The sequence below is a fragment of the Condylostylus longicornis genome, unplaced genomic scaffold (assembly GCF_029603195.1).
Source record: "Condylostylus longicornis isolate FDR11 unplaced genomic scaffold, ASM2960319v2 ptg000017l, whole genome shotgun sequence".
Classification (NCBI taxonomy): Eukaryota; Metazoa; Arthropoda; class Insecta; order Diptera; family Dolichopodidae; genus Condylostylus; species Condylostylus longicornis.
Genome location: NW_026577986.1, coordinates 1,644,565 through 1,662,297, shown reverse-complemented (window position 1 = coordinate 1,662,297; position 17,733 = coordinate 1,644,565). Strand labels below are relative to the sequence as shown.

At 20.4% G+C, this 17,733-nt stretch overlaps 2 protein-coding genes across 3 annotated transcripts in view; both read left to right on the top strand.

The window, feature by feature from the left end:
• The window catches only part of LOC129606079 (CD63 antigen), a 62,928-nt gene extending 62,061 nt beyond the window's left edge, over positions 1-867 (top strand). The window contains exons 5-6 of one of the 2 annotated variants that reach the window (XM_055516176.1): positions 28-77; positions 785-867. In XM_055516176.1, coding sequence (XP_055372151.1) covers positions 28-77; positions 785-788 — 54 coding nt within the window. In that variant the 3' untranslated portion in view covers positions 789-867. Of the gene's footprint in view, positions 1-27; positions 303-784 lie in introns of those variants that run through there. The other variant, XM_055516174.1, reaches the window with a different exon arrangement.
• An 8,765-nt stretch (positions 868-9,632) lies between these two features.
• The window catches only part of LOC129606150 (leupaxin), a 102,644-nt gene continuing 94,543 nt past the window's right edge, over positions 9,633-17,733 (top strand). The window contains exon 1 of the mRNA XM_055516277.1: positions 9,633-9,805. Coding sequence (XP_055372252.1) covers positions 9,793-9,805 — 13 coding nt within the window. The 5' untranslated portion in view covers positions 9,633-9,792. The remainder of the gene's footprint in view (positions 9,806-17,733) is intronic.

Sequence of the window (17,733 nt, the reverse complement as noted above, 5' to 3'; positions counted from 1 at the left end):
TACAAATTATTCTTTTTTTTGTTTTAGCTCTTGACATTATTTTATGCTTTCTGCCTATTCAGATCATTTCGTCGAAGGTATGAGACAGTATAGAAAATAAATAGAATTGTTGTTTAAATTCAATAATATACTATACACATATATATATATATACATATGTATTCATCATGATATTAAAATAATAATAAAAATAAACACATTCAAACATAATATTGTATTTAAATATATTTTGCATATATTTATGTTTTTATAAGGGATATAATATTTAAACAACAAAATAATAATAATAACATTATAATAAAAAGAATAATAATAATAAAATCATAATAATTAAAACAAAAACAGGATTAATATTAAAACTTAAAAAAAAAAATTCATTTTGTTTTTTTTAAATAATGTGGTTAAAATTATAACACTGTTTTGATTTTTTTTTTTAATTTTTTATTTGTTAAAATTAATTAAATTTATTATTATTTTAAATATTAGATATTAACAAAATAATTAACAGATTATCACGCAAAATCATTAAAAAAAAAACAAAAAAATTTTTAAAAAAAATTATTTAATTAATTAAATTCACTCCCATCTAAATTGTTTTAAAATCTCAATTTTTTTTTTTTGTTATTTTAATGAATTCTTTTGTCCTTATTATACATTATTATTTAACATACAAGTTAACATACAATAACAAAAAATTAACATATTATTATATTGTAAAACGTCCATTTTGTATTAATTTTTATAATTATAATTTTTTTTTTATTTTATTTCCTTTGTTTTTCAGATAAAAAACAAATTAGTTTATTTTAATTTATTGATTTAATTAAACTTCATAAATTTTCATCAGTTTAATTTTATTTCATTAAGAAAATTTTTAAGACATTATAATAATATAATATAGAGATAGAGTATATTATATAAATACAGAAATATTAAAATATTAAAATTTAAAATGTTTGACATATTTATATTGGTTCTAATATACATATATATAATGTATATTTTTAGTTCTGTAACAAATTTTTAATGTTTATCAAAAATTAAAAATGGAATTCTACTAAAATAAAAAATTATTGAGTTAAAGATCCTTTATATGTTCTGTGGCCACAATAAACAGTAGAGCTTAAGTCAATATAAAATAATATTAATATTTTACCATCATTTAAATTTTTTTTTTCTTTCAATTTGTGCACTCATAATCAAAATTAATAATTTAAAGTTAAGTAAGAACAGGTAGCTAAAATTTTTGATAGATTTATAACTGTTTTATTCTTAAAATATTAATTTTATTGTTTAGCAAAATACGAATTAAAAAAAATATACTATTTATTGTTGCCACAGAATTTACATATGTACAAAAAATTTTTTTTTGTATATTGATTTGTGTTTTTTACGATATAAAAATTGTATAACATCATTTATTTAAATATTTTATAATTGAAGATTAAAAATTCATTAGAGATTAATTAATTCATTCTTGTAATTTCATTATTATAATTTTAATTAATTTTTTTTATCAAAAATTGTAAAAGTTTTGGCGAACAATTTTTTTTTCTATTTTTCATTTATGAATATTTAAAAATAATTTACTTTTTGAAAAGAAAAGCTTTTTATTATATAGAATATAAAAAATAATATCAATTAAATCATTAAAATTTAATTAAAATTAATTTTTTCTAAAAATACTTTTAGTATATTATAATTTAAAATTAATTTGATTATTTTGTGATTGATTTATTTTTATTCTGATATTTTATAGTTGTTCGAAGCAAAACATTTATAAAATTATTAAATAATTTGAAATTCAAAAAGGGAATGTTAAACATAAATTCTTGCCCATATTACATAAAATTTATTTCACTAATATCTGATTTTTTATAAACATATATATTTTATAAAAATAGTCATAACAATCATTTACTTCAGCATATAATATTTTAATTTTATAAATATTACCCACGATTTTTGTTGCAATTTAAAAATTAAAAAAAAAAAAATTGAATTTGCCATTATACCAAAAATTTCAAGATATCAACTAAAATTTGTTATAGAAAATTTAGATATTTTAAAAAGTATTAAATATAAAAACCCAAACAACAAATGGTTACAATACAAACGAAAACTCTTAAATATTCAAAATTTTATCTAAAATAATGTAGAACAGTTATTCAAAGTCGTTAATATAAAATCGACTGTTCCATCGACTAACTTTGTAGGCCTGAGTTATTTTCCTAGAACTTATTTACTTTTCTTGTTTTTGTAAATGTTTTGTAACAGATAAAATTCATTCTATAAAATATCAATTAGAAAATAAATTAAAAAAATTTAAGATTTTTATAATATTGCATTTATATTTACATATTATTCATTTAATTTAATTTTTATTTTAAATTTTTTTTTTCAAAAATATACACAATACACGATTCTTTTTGTTTTCCCCATTATTATTCCCTTTATATTTATCTCCGGTTATAATAACAATCATAATCAAGTATTTTTAAAAAATGCATAATCAAAATTTAAAAAAACAAAAATTATAATAATTTATATAATAAAATTAATAATAATTGTAAATTAAGTCTGTTAATAATAAAATACATTGTAATAATATGAAATTAAAATAGAAAGAATTTAAAAAACAAAAATATCAACAAAGAAAAATCCTTAGAATTTTTTTTTTTTTAATCATAAATATGATTTGAAAATTTTAAATAATTATAATATTAAAAACAAAAACAAGCGAAAAATATGATATGTAATCAAAATTTAAATTAAAAAATAAATAAAATAAAAATTAACTTTAATCAAAAGACGAAATTTTGCAAAAAAAAAAGGAGGCAAAAAAAAAATATAACTATGTAAAACATAATTTTATAATTTTTGTAAAATAAAATTTTAAAATATAATAAAATAATAATTTAAAATATATTAAATGTATATGTAAATGTAAAGAACAACAAAAAATGAAAGAAAAACTGTTGTTTTTGTAAAGAAACTCAAAATTTATAAATTTCAAAAATGATTAATTTGCAAAATACATGTTTTATCGTACCTACATTTAAATTTTTATTTTAACAAAAGTTCTACAATCATTTATAATATTAAAAATTAATTTTGTTTTTTTTCTTCAATTCACATGCACATTATTACAATTTTATATTTTTTTAATAAAGAATTTAAATATTTTCTTAATTTTCTCTCATTATCACATTTTCTCGGAGTGCCAAATTTATTTCAATTTATTCAAAATTGTACTCATAAAATATTTTTTTAAGAAAATCATTTACAGATCATATTTAATATTTAAATTTTAAATTATTTTTAATGTTATCAGTGAAAATTAAATTCATATTTGTGTTTGCATCAAAGACAATCAAATTTTCCGAAATTAATTTTTTACTTTTTTAGTTAACGTTTTATTTTTACTCATGAAAAAGAACAGATTTTTATTTTAATTCAAAGCACTTAACATTACATACCTATAAAATTAACAATATTTTGAGAAAAATTTTAAAAACAAACACTGATTTTTTAAATTCATTGTTAATTTACATTATAAATTTTAAAGTCTCTTTACAAAAACTAAAAAATTATATTAGAAAATTAAAAAAAAAAGACACATTCTTTTTAAAAGATTTATTCAAAATAATAAAAATAAAAAACTTTTTGTGCTTTATTGAAAAAGTAATATGTAAACGAAATTAAATGAATTTAGAAATATGGAAAACATAAGAAAAATATCTTAAAAAAAAATTGTAACATAAAAGCAAATATTACAATATAATATTAGAATATTATATTAAATATAATTACCCATATTATATTTAAATTATTAAATTATTATTATTATTAAAACAAAAACAAAAACAAAAATTTATTATTAAATATATAAATGTTCATTTTCACATAATTTCTAAATTTTTATTATAAAAAATAATAAAAAAAAAATCAAAATGAAAAAATAAAATCAAGTAAAAAAAAATCTTAACAAAAAAAAAAATAATTTTTATATACACCTTTTTCTAATCATATAAATGTATATGTGAGATATGTAAGACATATTTTTAAAAATTTTGAAAATAAAATAAAATAATTCAGAAAAAAAAATTATAAAACAAAAAAAAGACAATTTACCTAATATTGTAAAATTGCATTCTCAATAATTTAAAATAATAGTAGAAAAAATAATGTAAAAATTTAAGAAATAGGCCAATAAAAAGCAAATAAAATATTCTCTGCTTTCAAATTTAATTATAATTTTAAAATTTAACTTCAGCTTAAAATTATCGGAAATTAAAACTATTCCTGAAATACAATTAATATTTTGTGATTTTGTTTCATGAAAAAACCAAGTATATCGGATGCAAAAATAAACAATAGCCAGCTATCCTACATATATTTTTAATTTTAACTAATTTTCAGAAAAATATTCAGAATTAATAATTTGAAAGCAGGGATATTAGATATTTTATCAAACGGTGCTTAAATTAAAAGAGGGCTCTAATCAAAAGTCAAATTTCACGTTCTTAATTTTTAATTTTCAAAAACCAACCTTAAAAATGTTATTTAAAACTTTTAACATAAATATTTTTTTTTTCAAAAAGTTTAGGATTTATCAAAATTAAATACTGTAAAACAAAGTCAAAAATTATAAAAAATAGTTTTTAAAAGAAAGGTTTCAAAAATGACAAAAATCAGCAATATATCGGTTAAATTTTTTTTTTAAAGTGTTATGCTATAAAATTGAAATTTTTGTTTTTTATTATAAAATCCTGCCCTGGAAAAATAATTGAGCTCTCTATTTCTTTTTCTCTCTCTCTCTCTCTCTCTACATTCATATTTTAAAAACTACAAAAATAATAGAAATCTATTATTAAAAAATGATTAATATTGAAAATCTACAAAAAAAGAATAACGAAATTAAATATTATAAAAAATATATATGTAAATGTATGTATTTAAATATTACTTTGTGGATGATTTCAAAATAAGTAAAATATAAATTATAATATTGAAATTTACTTGTAAAAGCGTTCAGAATCATTTTTTAGATCTCTGCTATAAATATTACTATGAATGCAATGCTAATAGTAAATATATATATATTTATATATTAGATGGTTTTGCAAGTTTAGTATCTGTGAACAGTGTTATTTTGATTAAGATTTATAAATTTTATGATGGGCAATGTAAGATTTGATTTAATGAAAATATTAACATTTAAGAAATGTATACTTAACAATAAAAGACTTTTCATTAATGTATAAAATATGAATATGCATTTATAATATAATTATATAAAATTTAAATAAAAAAAAAGAATATACATAACAAATTCATATTTCAACAACAATAATAATATTTAAATGAACTGATTTTATATAACTTAAAATAAATTTTATTAAAAAAAAAAAGAAACAATAAATAAAAAGACATACTGGAATATAATTTAAATGTATGTAATGTTTACTAAAATAGAACAAATAAAGTCTGAATAATTAATCTTGTAAATTACATAATTTAAATTCGAAACCAATTTAAAATTAATATTTCACAGATCACAATGCAAATGTACATTTTTTAAGAAAAAAAGGCAAAAGGTTCATTAAAAATAACTTTAATAAATTTTCTCTAAAAGGCTCTAATTACTCTGATTATAAAAAAGTTACATATTATAAAATTACTAACGCTTTTATTACTACTAAACACTTGCTACTACTTAAATATTGTTCTATTAGCCTTAGCTGTTATTGCACGTGCAAGTCAATTTTCTAATATCTAAACTAAAAATTTTATTTCTCAATGCAGTCGACTAGAGTATCCGAACGCATATAAAGATTAAAACGATGTTTACATTACAACATTACATGTTTACATTAAAATATATCAATTTGTTCATTAATTAGTAGTACAAAGTCAAATTTTAAATATGAAATTAAAAAGTGAAATAAACCTTTCATAATGCATATTAGGCGATACATTTTCTTTATACATACATACAGCTTCTTTTGCCAGATAAGCCTTTTAAAAATAACTGAAATCAAGGAAGACTTAAATTACAACATTATAATAACAATTTAACAACAAAAAAATAAAATGTAAATCTATAAAATAAATCTCTTACATTGTCATTTAAATTTTAACAAAAACGACAAACATTTATAATTTTAATATACATAATATATGAATGTATACTCGTAACAAAAAAAAACAATAATTTATTTTAGTTTAATAAATAGACAATTAAAGCAAAAGGAATGGTTTTAATAAAATCACTCAATGTTCTTGATTTACTATAATGTAAATTATTCTCATAAATGTAAATAAAGGAAATGGAATTTTAAATATATTTGTACAACTATAATATATTCATTTCGTTAAGACAGATTCATTTTTGTTAACTTGAAATTTTTTACACAATTTTTACAGTGGGATCAAAATGTACAGACAATAACAGTAATAGCTCAGACTTAAATTATTATTTTTAAATTACATTTATGAAAAATATCGATTTAATTATAAATTTCTAAATGAGGTTTATTTGGGGGTAAATACCTACATATGTAATAAAAATACAATATAATGAATTCTGTTTTTATGGAAATTAAAAAAATTTCTGTTTATAAAACTTATACCAAATTGTTACATAATATTTTTGTATCCGCCCGATTATTTTAAACTCAATAGCTCAATTTGTAAGCATTTTTTGTGTTTGGTTCACATTAGTATTAAAAATTTAAGTTGTTGCAAATGTGAAATTATCACATACGACGTTATATGTAAAATTTCATATCTTTTTGTTTTGATTATAAACAAATTTTGCCTATATCTTTTTTTAGATTAATCACTTGAGGTCAAAATAAAATCAATTTTGAAATTTTGAAATCTTTATCTGAAAATCTCAATATTTTTGAATAATATCCAATTACGCCTCAAGTGACTGCATCACTAATAGATTATATGATTGATTAAAATAAAAACCATTCCTTAAACTAAATAATTGAACTATATATTTAATTGAATTGAATTTGTTCTACACCGGTATAATGTATAAAAATAACTATAAAAATGAATAAATAAAACGAAAAAATACAACTTTAACATATAAAATAATTGTGATTTTTAAAAGAATAAACATATAATTATCTAATTATTTAATACAGATAAAAAACAAATTTTAAATGACATTGAATTCTTATTGAAATTAAAGAAAAATAAAATTATAATTTTAAAGAAATTTATTTCTATTCTTGTTACAATTAATTGTTTATTTTTCTTTTCTTAACATTATGAATTTTTATATTGAGAAAAAAAGTATGAATTTAATATTATTATGAAAATTTGTAAAAATTTTTACTTAATTTGAAATATTTTTTATTTAATTATGAAGATAAATTTAACTTTTTGGAAATTATATTTGAATCTACAGAAAATCATTTATAATTTTTTTTAATTAAATGTAAAAATTATTTAAATTTAAATTTCACTAAAAAAAAAAACTGTTATACAACAACTATATAACCAGATAACATGAAATTACACCATTAGAATCTTAATAAATTTAATTTAAAATTTTTCTACTGTTATTTGTAGTAATATAACAGTTTTTATTTTAAATTAACTTAAAACAATAATTAAATTCAATTATTATAAAATAAGATTAATAACAATTTAAATAATCTTATTAAAATATTTTAATTTATAAAATTAATATTATACTTTTGTTTTTATATATTTCTTGATAACGTTATTTCTATAATATATATATATGTAGCTATATGTAATTTTATTTAGATTCTAGACATAATTTATTTCGAAATTGTTGGTAAGTTTTTATGTTAGTTAATTAATAGTTCAAAAAAAAAAAATGAAATGATGAAAAATATTTAATTAAAAAAATAAAAGTAATTTATTAAAAATTACATTTTTTCTCATTATTATTTTTTAAATAATTGGATTATAGTTTTTATGTTATTAAATAAAATTAAAATTATATTTTCACAAAGTATTTAAAATTGTATAATAAATAAATAAAAATAAATAAAAAAAAATAAAAAAAAAAACAATAAAAAAAGACAACTTCACAAGCATTTAAGTAATAAAAAAGAATTTTAAAAATTAATTGTAGTCTTTTTTTAATTTATTTTATATTTAATTTTTTTTTTGTTAAATTATTAGAAAAAGCAATTAACTTTCACTCCGAGCCTGATATTTTAGAATGTAGAAGGAGCTTTTCTATTATGCAGATATGCACTTAAAGTTCTAACTTATATATTAAAAGTATTTGCTTGCATTATTACAGATCTGCAGGAACTAAGTATTTTGCTTTTACAGATGCTTAATTAAATTTGAAATATTGCTCCAACATTTTAAAAAATCTTTTAAAATTTTAAAATTAAATCTTTAGAACTTTAAGTGTGTTACGATTTTCGAACGTGCTTGTTTTGTAGTAAAGATTTATCAAAAGTACTGCATTTGAAGATTTTGATTTTTTGAATATATGTTTTATATTAAGATCTAAGTTAGGGAATTTTCAAAATTTGATCTTAAGTTTAAGATGCATGTTATTTCTGAAAATCCTGTTACAAAACAGAAAATTTCAACAAGTAGTTAACGTTTGTCTATACCAATTTTAATTTTTTCAGAAGCAAGTTCTAAGCTAGAAGTGCAAATGGACCAACCAAAAGCGTATTTCTGATATTTTTTATTTTTTGTATTAAAATTTTATAAAAATGTTTTTAAAAAGAAACTGTCGAGTTGATTGTTAAAAAATATTTTTCAAGTTCAAGAAATTAATTTAAGAGTTTTCATAAAATATTTTAATGTGGGAGAATTGAAATTTTATGGAGGAAAAAGTTTTAATTTTGTTTGTTAAATTGAGTTCACAGAGTTTTTATAAAAAAAATTATTTTTTTTCTTAGCAGGTGGGATAAAATAATCCGAATTCCGGGAATAAGTGTTCTTCAAAGTGAGAAATATCAGATTACTATAATAATAATAGAATATAACATTTCCATTTTTAAATAAATTTTTACAGCTTCATAGTTAAAATATTTTTTTAATTTTTGCTCAAAACGTCCATTTTATTTTTTTGTGTATTTATTCATTTAAATCAATATAATTTTATTTCATCTAAAATTATATTAGTCCGAACTAATATAATTTACAAATAGAATTTCTTTATATTTTATTCAAATAACCCAAGCAAGTACTTAAACATCAAAATGTCATAATTGTAACAATAATATTTTTATTTTCAAAAGTTGACAAATAAAACTCTTATAATTTACAAATTTGAAAACAAAAATTTAAATTATAACGGAGTTTTTATATTTATTATATTAATTTTTGAGTTTTACCACTTGAGCGCTATAATCGACAAATATATAATAAAAGCGACATCTTTATTTTGTAATGCAAAAAAAAATTCAAACAAATTTTTTTTTTGTTTATATTTTTGTTTGTCATTCTTGCTAATGTCAGTCAAAAAATGAAAGGGGAAATTTGTTATTAATTTTGTATATGTGTGCGTAAATATCAAATCGATTCATCAGTCAAAAAGAGAAGTCAAGTGAGTGCGAATTCTGGAATTCAAAACAATTCAAGTTTTCTATTATTTTTTTTGTTTAATTTTTTCTTTTACATTTTAAATGATTAATAAATTTTTAAGAAATTAAAATAGAAAAAAAGTATTACTAAGTATTTTTGATATTTAAATAAAGAAAATTAAGTGTTGAAAAATAAGTGAAATTATTAAATTTAATTAGAAAACAAGAAATTTTTTAGAGAAACATGGACGATTTAGGTGAGTTTTAAAACATTGGAATTTTTAATTTTTTTTCTTTGCTTTTATTTACCTTAAAGATTTTTTTTTTTTATAAATGTATGTAAGAAATTCTTCAACATCACTATATGATTCCCTTAATTATCATAATATATGGATATTTGTATGTAAAATAATTTTATCTTAAAGTTTAAAATTGGATGGTGACATCATATTTTAGTATTCGAGTTTTTTTGCTTCTTTCTATGGTTCAAAAAGTTTTTTTCCAAAAAAAAAACATAAAAAACAACACTTTTTATGCTTTCTATTCAATGTTGTATTGAACCATATAGAGAAATTCGCAGAAATATTTGCGGAAATAATTGATTTTATAGTTATTGTTAATTGAAGTCTTTAAAGACTTAAATTGCAACATCTGTTAATACTACTATGAAAATTAACTAAGATGTTTTAATAAATTTAAATTTTCATTAAAATAGTAAAGGAATTAAGTTTAAAAACCAGTAGGTAACTATATAGTAAGATTGTATGTAAGCAAGTACATAGGCATCTATATATTTCAGATTTTAAATTAATAATGTAATTGAATTACAGTACCCAAATTCCTATTGGAATTAAATTAAATAAACAAAATCATTCATTTTCTTCTTGACAAATAAAATTTTTATTATATTATTGTAATTGAAAATCGTTGAATAAGTAAATAAATTAAGTTAAAAGAAAAGATTAAGAAAAAAACAACACTTGAAAGTTAATAATCGCCACGAGTGCAATAACTCCTTAAAAGGATTCAAACTTTATTGCAATTTGCAATATGTAAGAAAATAATGAACTATGTATGTATGTATAAGAGATGAATGCAGAAATACGTTGTTGATATACAAGTATACGTACATATGCAACAAATAAATGGTCGCGTTATCTACCTTACTCCAACTACCTACATAAATTTTTGATTCATTTTGTTTTTTTTTTATATATTTTTGCTTGTTTAAATAAATATTAGTAATGCAAAATCAAAACGATATTTCCTGTGTGTTAAATTTAACTGTCATTCAACGTTACAAAACTTTTTACATATATTTCTTATTTTGTATATTACTACCATGTCCCATAGGTCCATATTATTAATTTTTGTTTGGTTATTCGCAAAAAAAATTACCAGGTAATATAAGATTTATTTTAAAGATTTTTAATGAAATCGTAATCTCTCTACATACATATTGCTTGTGACTCTTTATGACTAATACATTTTTCTTTTGATTTCATTAAATATAAAATATTTTGCTAATTTTGCTGTTTTAGTAGAGCAAAACTCTTTCTTGTAAGTGATTAATGTTGGTATGTACTCGTATGTGATTAATTAGGTAAACATTGCAAAAATTTTCACCTAAATATCTTTCTCTCTCTCTCTCTCTCTGTTTTAGACATGCAATTGATAATAAACAAATTTTTAATGCAATAATTAATTAGAAGAAAATAATTAATTTCAATTAAAAATAGATTATAATAATTTTACTATTTATGTGATAATTTCATTCATAAATTATATAGAAAGTTGTTTTTTTATTATATATGTATGTATGTACAATAAAAAGGCAATAAATATACGGGATTATAATAAAATTTTGCTTAATTGCAAAATAATTATTATTAGCTATGAATGTTTGAAATAATTAATTAAATGTTTGAAAGAATAAATTAAAATGTTAAGCTTCTAATTAGAGAAATGAAAATTTTAATTAATTTGACTAATGACTAACTAGATAAGGAAAAAAATATTTATATTTATTAAATAAAACCTTTTTTAATTTCATATGTGTATGAGAAAGCATTTAGCACTTGATTTAGATCATATTGTACAAGCATTTGGTAATTATTATAATTTATAATTATTGGTAATATTTGGTAATTATTATAAATTATTTCAGAATATTAATTTTAATATTATTGAAAAAGTTGATATAAAAATTAAAATTGTAAACAATTTTATTTGTCAACATATAAAATAGTTAACAACAGGCCTAAATCAGCCTAATATTTAATATTTAATAAGGAGTAATCCCTATTTATTTTATGATCGCTATTTAGTTTATGACCCCTACGTTGGGAATCATATATTGGGTCATTTTGTTAGGTACTATTCTTTTTCTCTCTGATCAAATGATGATGATTTTACTAGGCAATCTTTTAATCGCATTATTGTGCGTTTAAATGATGAGTTTAAATGATGATTTTTTTGGCTCGACCGTGCAATATTAATTCGTATGACAATTGAAGAGATAAGTGGACAAAGGGGTTAACTAACATTTTAACGAAAATCGAGCATCTCAAATAGAACATCATGAAATTTCATATATTTTCAACTGTGATTATTTTACAATTTGTTAATGAAAAAATGTGTCACAATGCAAATATAAGTTAACCCCTTTGTTCACTTACCTCTTAAATTGATTCTTGGTCCAAGTAATTCATCTAATATTAGTAGTATTAATATTTAATATCTATGAATATTATTTCCGCTTAACAGAATTTTGAGTAATCATATTTTATAACAAGTATAAGTATGAAATTTCGTTTCATAATGTTCAATGCAACACACAACTTTTCCACAGATACTTTCATTTTCAATCCCAAACCATGTACATAAATATATCTTAACATAAATGAAATTTCCTCTTTTAAATAAATTAATCGTATATAATTAAAATATTATTGTATTGCGTAGGTACTTGACATAAATTTAAAGGCAAATTAAAATTGTTTACTTTTATTGCAAAAAAAAAATATATTTTTGTGCATTCAATCAAATAAATGAATTTTTTAATCATATCAAAATGTCATATACTTTATCTACCATATATAAAAATTAAAATTCATTCAAAAGTCCTTAAAAATTTTGAAAAAAAAATTAAAATAAAATTTATAAGATTAATAAATATAAAAACAAATCAAATTAAATACCACAATAACAAATTTGTTTTTGCATCTCTTATAACAATTGCAATTTAAATGTGTTCTGTAAAATAAATAAAATCATTAACAAAAAAATCAACAACAAAAGTTCATTGTACTTAAAATATTCATTGCTAATTAAATTGAAACAACAACATACTGCCGATATACACATCATTAAATGTGTGTGTATGTATGTATATACTTATAAATATTTAAATCTCATAAATTTATCACAGATCAGATCACAACAATAATTTCTTTTCACAAATTCATTTTAAATTTGCCAAAAAATATTTTATTTTTTTTTTTAATTTTATTCTTTTTCAGTCTTTCATCATACATAATTGCAATATTTTTATTTTCTCATATATATACATACATAATATATATATACACATATTGATGACACTAAAAGTGCAACACATAAGTTTTGCTTTAAGAACCAAAAAAAAATTTCTTTTCTATATGACGACATTATAATATTGTTGCCAGATTTCGTATGCTACTTATAATAATTAAAAGAAAATTAACATTTTCGGTGTTTCTTATCCAAACAAAAAAAAAATGAAAATAAAAAACCGTCGAATTATTTGCCAAAATCTTTGAATTTTTAAAAAAATATTTTCTTTTTTACACGTCCATTTGCGCGCATTGTGTCTCTCTTTAATTCATAATAAAACGAAAAGGAAACTAAAAGATATTGCTATACAATTAGTATGTATACAAGTGTATACATAAAATAAATTTAGTGCAAAAAAAATTATTACATCCTTGTACTTTAATAAAATTATCAAGACTTTTCAATTTTTAAATATTTTTTTTAAAAATTGAATAAATATTTTGTAAGTGTCTGATGTATTCGAGTGGTTTGTAAAACGTAAGCAAAGAAAAATAATTTTGTGCTATATACAAATGTATAATAATTGTCTATATACACATATGTATGTATACATTTATATACTCTGGATTATGTCCAAGAAAATGCAGTCAATTGAAAAGTGCTATACTAGTATGCTACATCATCATTTTTATGATCTTTCATATATGCAATTTCTTCTCTTTGAAGACAAAAAAAAAACGAATGAAATTTAAGAACCCTCAAATCAATAAGGGTAATATACTGTTATAAATATGTCTGTGCAATTTTGATTGTAAAACGTAAAAAAAAAGAAGGACATTTTTCTGATTTAAAAATACAATGAGGGTAGAAAGAAACTTAGCATAAATTAAAGCAATCATATTTTTCTTTGTGACACTTATAACTAATATAAAAAATATAATTCTGAAATTCTTAGTTACAAATGATAAAAATAGATAAATTAAAATTTTTCAATCAGAGCAATTTCGTATGGATGTCGGTTGCTTTTGATTGCAATGTTATTAATATTTTAATTTGAGCTTCTGTACTGATGTTATACCTTTATAAACGAGTACGGTCTCAGGAATAAATTGGGGCAAATAATAATATTATTGTTTCAAATAAATTGAAAGATATATAAAGATATATGAGTATAAAGAAAATATGAGTACCTTGTTCTTTTATAACTTTGGATTTAAGCAGCGACAACGCTCGATCAAAATGAACCATATTTTAGGTTATATTTCCGACTTTAAGAGAATTGTAAATAATCGTAATTTGTTATACATTATGAGAGTTTAAAATATAAATTTGTTGTAATAAAGTATAGTTGCCTGAGACAACTTTTTAGCACAAAATCAAAATATCATTAAAATATTTAAATTCCTCAAATTCAAGTCCTTATTACATTAAAACTTTATTTTATTTCGGCAATTCTAGATTGGTAAAAGAGAATTGAACACAACACAATGTATTTTGGGAAAACATGCAATCATTTCAAAAGTCTGATTAAATTTAGAGAAATTTTTTAATAAAATCTGATAACATATTTTCTAAACGAAAACAAAAGTAACTTAACTCTAGTACAATCTTCTTGGTTTTGGTGAAAACTTTTCATATATTGGATTTAAATCCAAAAACTTCTAATTCTGATCTTGCCAGCATTTTTGCCATAATTAAATTTCAATTTCTTTCATTTAATTAAACACCCTGTACATATTTTTTATGAATAAATTTTTAACACACAAAAAACAAACGTAAGTAAACTAAAAGGGTACTACAAAGTCTAAAAATAATATTTGAATTGATCTTATATTTTTGCCACATAAAATTTGCGTTTAATTGATGTTACAACATCTTAGATTCATAATTAAGACTTCTAAAGAAAATTTTTTTTCTATAATTATATTATATTATATAATATGTATGTACTTTTATGCATTTATGTATTCGCAAAATATGTAGGTGATATTATATTTCACTTTTACATTTTAATTGAAAAATTCGTAAGAAACAATTTATTTCAAAAGAAAAATACTCTAATGCACAATTTTAGAAATAACCTTAAATTCTATTTTATACGTATATATACAGTTATGATAAAATAGAAATATGGGACACAAATCTAAATTAATGAAGAGAATATGCATATACCACTAATTAAATGCTATACTGTTGTAGAATAGAACATAGAGACGATAAATTGTCCGTGTCAATTTGTTACGATTTTTATAAATGTTATTTTAAATAACTTTAATTAAAATTTACAAAAGCTATCGTAAATATATAATGAGCTACCATCTAGCTTAACATTAAGGTTTTCGAGATTCATTGATATGTACGTTAAGTCATATAAATCAGTGAAAATAATTAGCAATCAACAAAAACTTAGTAGATTTGAAAAGACTGTGCATTAATTAATCGTCAAATGACAATAGCAACTCTTATAAGGTTATAACTCTTATAAGGTCTAGTTTGAGTTTATGTATAATTATTAAAGTAATTTATGTCAAATGTAATGTCATTCTATTTTATATTTACTTGAAATTCTTTAAAGATGTAAATCCTCTGTAATCTATATAAATGTAACAAAAATCTATGTATTAAAAAATAAATTTATTGAATTTGCGTAGAATTTATTGTTCTGCTACACTGTAACAAACCTTATAAATATTTTTAGTTGTCACACACAATATAAGTCAGCTATGTGCATAACCTTTATTATCCCATTTGGTTAAAGAAATGTTGCACGATTTAAGTGATTCCAGAATATTTTTTTAAGCGTTTACTTTGCAATAAGAACTTATTTGCAACATAGTTGCATTCAATTTAAACAAGAAAGATTTCAAGAGTTAACAATGAAAATTGCAAAAACAAAAAATATTTTTTATGTAAATTTATTTAAATTTTTTTCGTTTCTCTTTAAAATCAATTTAAAAAGAAGAAAAACTCTTTAAATCCATATATGTATAAGTGTTTTCCCACAAACCCCAACTATACACACTTGAAAAATATTTTAAATTAAGTTTTATCTTTTCATAAATTGATTTTTGCAAATTTTTCACTGCATTACTCTTTAAAATTAACATAACAAAATACTAAAGTACTTATACGTGCATGCATATGTGCATTCAAAGTTGTAGAACTTGCATATATGGTTGGGTGTTAAATTTAAAATAAATAAAGATATTGCTGTAAAAAAGGAAAAACGAATATGTTGGTTGATTTGTCGCCTATTTTTTTTTGTTTAGTTTACATTTAATGTACACGTACATGCAAAATTCTTCTATAACATTGGATTATATGACTAATTTGAATTTATTTTTGGTAAAATTCTAATTTTTTTTTTACATAATATAAATTGGTTTATAGTTATTATTTTTATGAAATTTACAACGCGATAAGGGAATTTAAATTCAGTTTTACAAAAAAAAAAAATTCAATTTAACGCTACATACATATGAATGTTATATTTATTTAGTTTTTTTTATATTAACTTGAATATATGGAGTTGGTGTCAGTCAGGATGCCATCGGAGCTCTGATTTATTTCTCAATCCTGCGCGATAGCGTGGGGCTGTCTTGAGAGGCTCAACAAATTGGATAGATGTAACTGAATTATTCTGTGCTGGATGACTGTACATATTGGCTTAGAAGGAAACGAGGCGGCAGTTACTCGAATTCATCAGGAGGGTGAATCTCGAGGGGGTCTTGTACGGCTTGTACGGCTCCACACTTAGTTGGGCGGCACAATGCAACTTTTAAGCTGGTCGCGGTACTTTGCAACCCCTTCTTTGCAGTCTACAATCTACAATGGAGCTGGTTTAAAAATAAAAAAAAAAGTATGGATAGTGACGATCGACAAATATTAAGTAAATCGCGTGAGGTCTCTGATATTAGCATGATTTTTATTTTCTGCTATTTTTTTTTAGCTCTTTATCATTTTTCAAATATTGGTGAATTGATGTTATTAAACTAGTTGTCAAAATGTTTTGATTTGTAACTCAATCGTTTCGATCTATGCTTTCTTCTTTAAGATGTTATAAATATAAAAAACACGTCTAATATTGCATAAAAAATATGTATACTACTGCATTAGTATTCTATTGTCAAAGGTTATCAATCAAAGTAAATTGATGGACTGTCGAAACGATTATTACACCGTTGGTTCTAAATAAAAATAAAATGTAATTGGGGATATTTTTTTGTTAATAAATTACAATCAATTTAAAATCAAATTGGTTTAGATAAATTCAAACCATGTTAGATTATTCACCTATCTTGTTAAAAAAACACACGAAACTGGGACATGGCTATCTATGATATATTGCACAAGCCCTATGCCAGCCCTAGGTGTGAAGAGGGAAAAAATTGATTTAATCATTAAATTTATCTTAAGATTCGGTTTAAATTTCATTCATTCAGGTACTCAATTGCAATAAATTAAGAGTTCTAAAATTGCCACAGCGCTAATTGGAACCTAATTTCAATCTTGCTAAAAATTTTTTTAGAAATTAAATTAAATTTTATTTGATTCTTAATCCAATCGGCTCTGTAAATTATTCATTCCAATTAAATATACTTTTCTAATGTTATTTCAAAATTACAACTATGTAAAATACTTATAAGGCGTG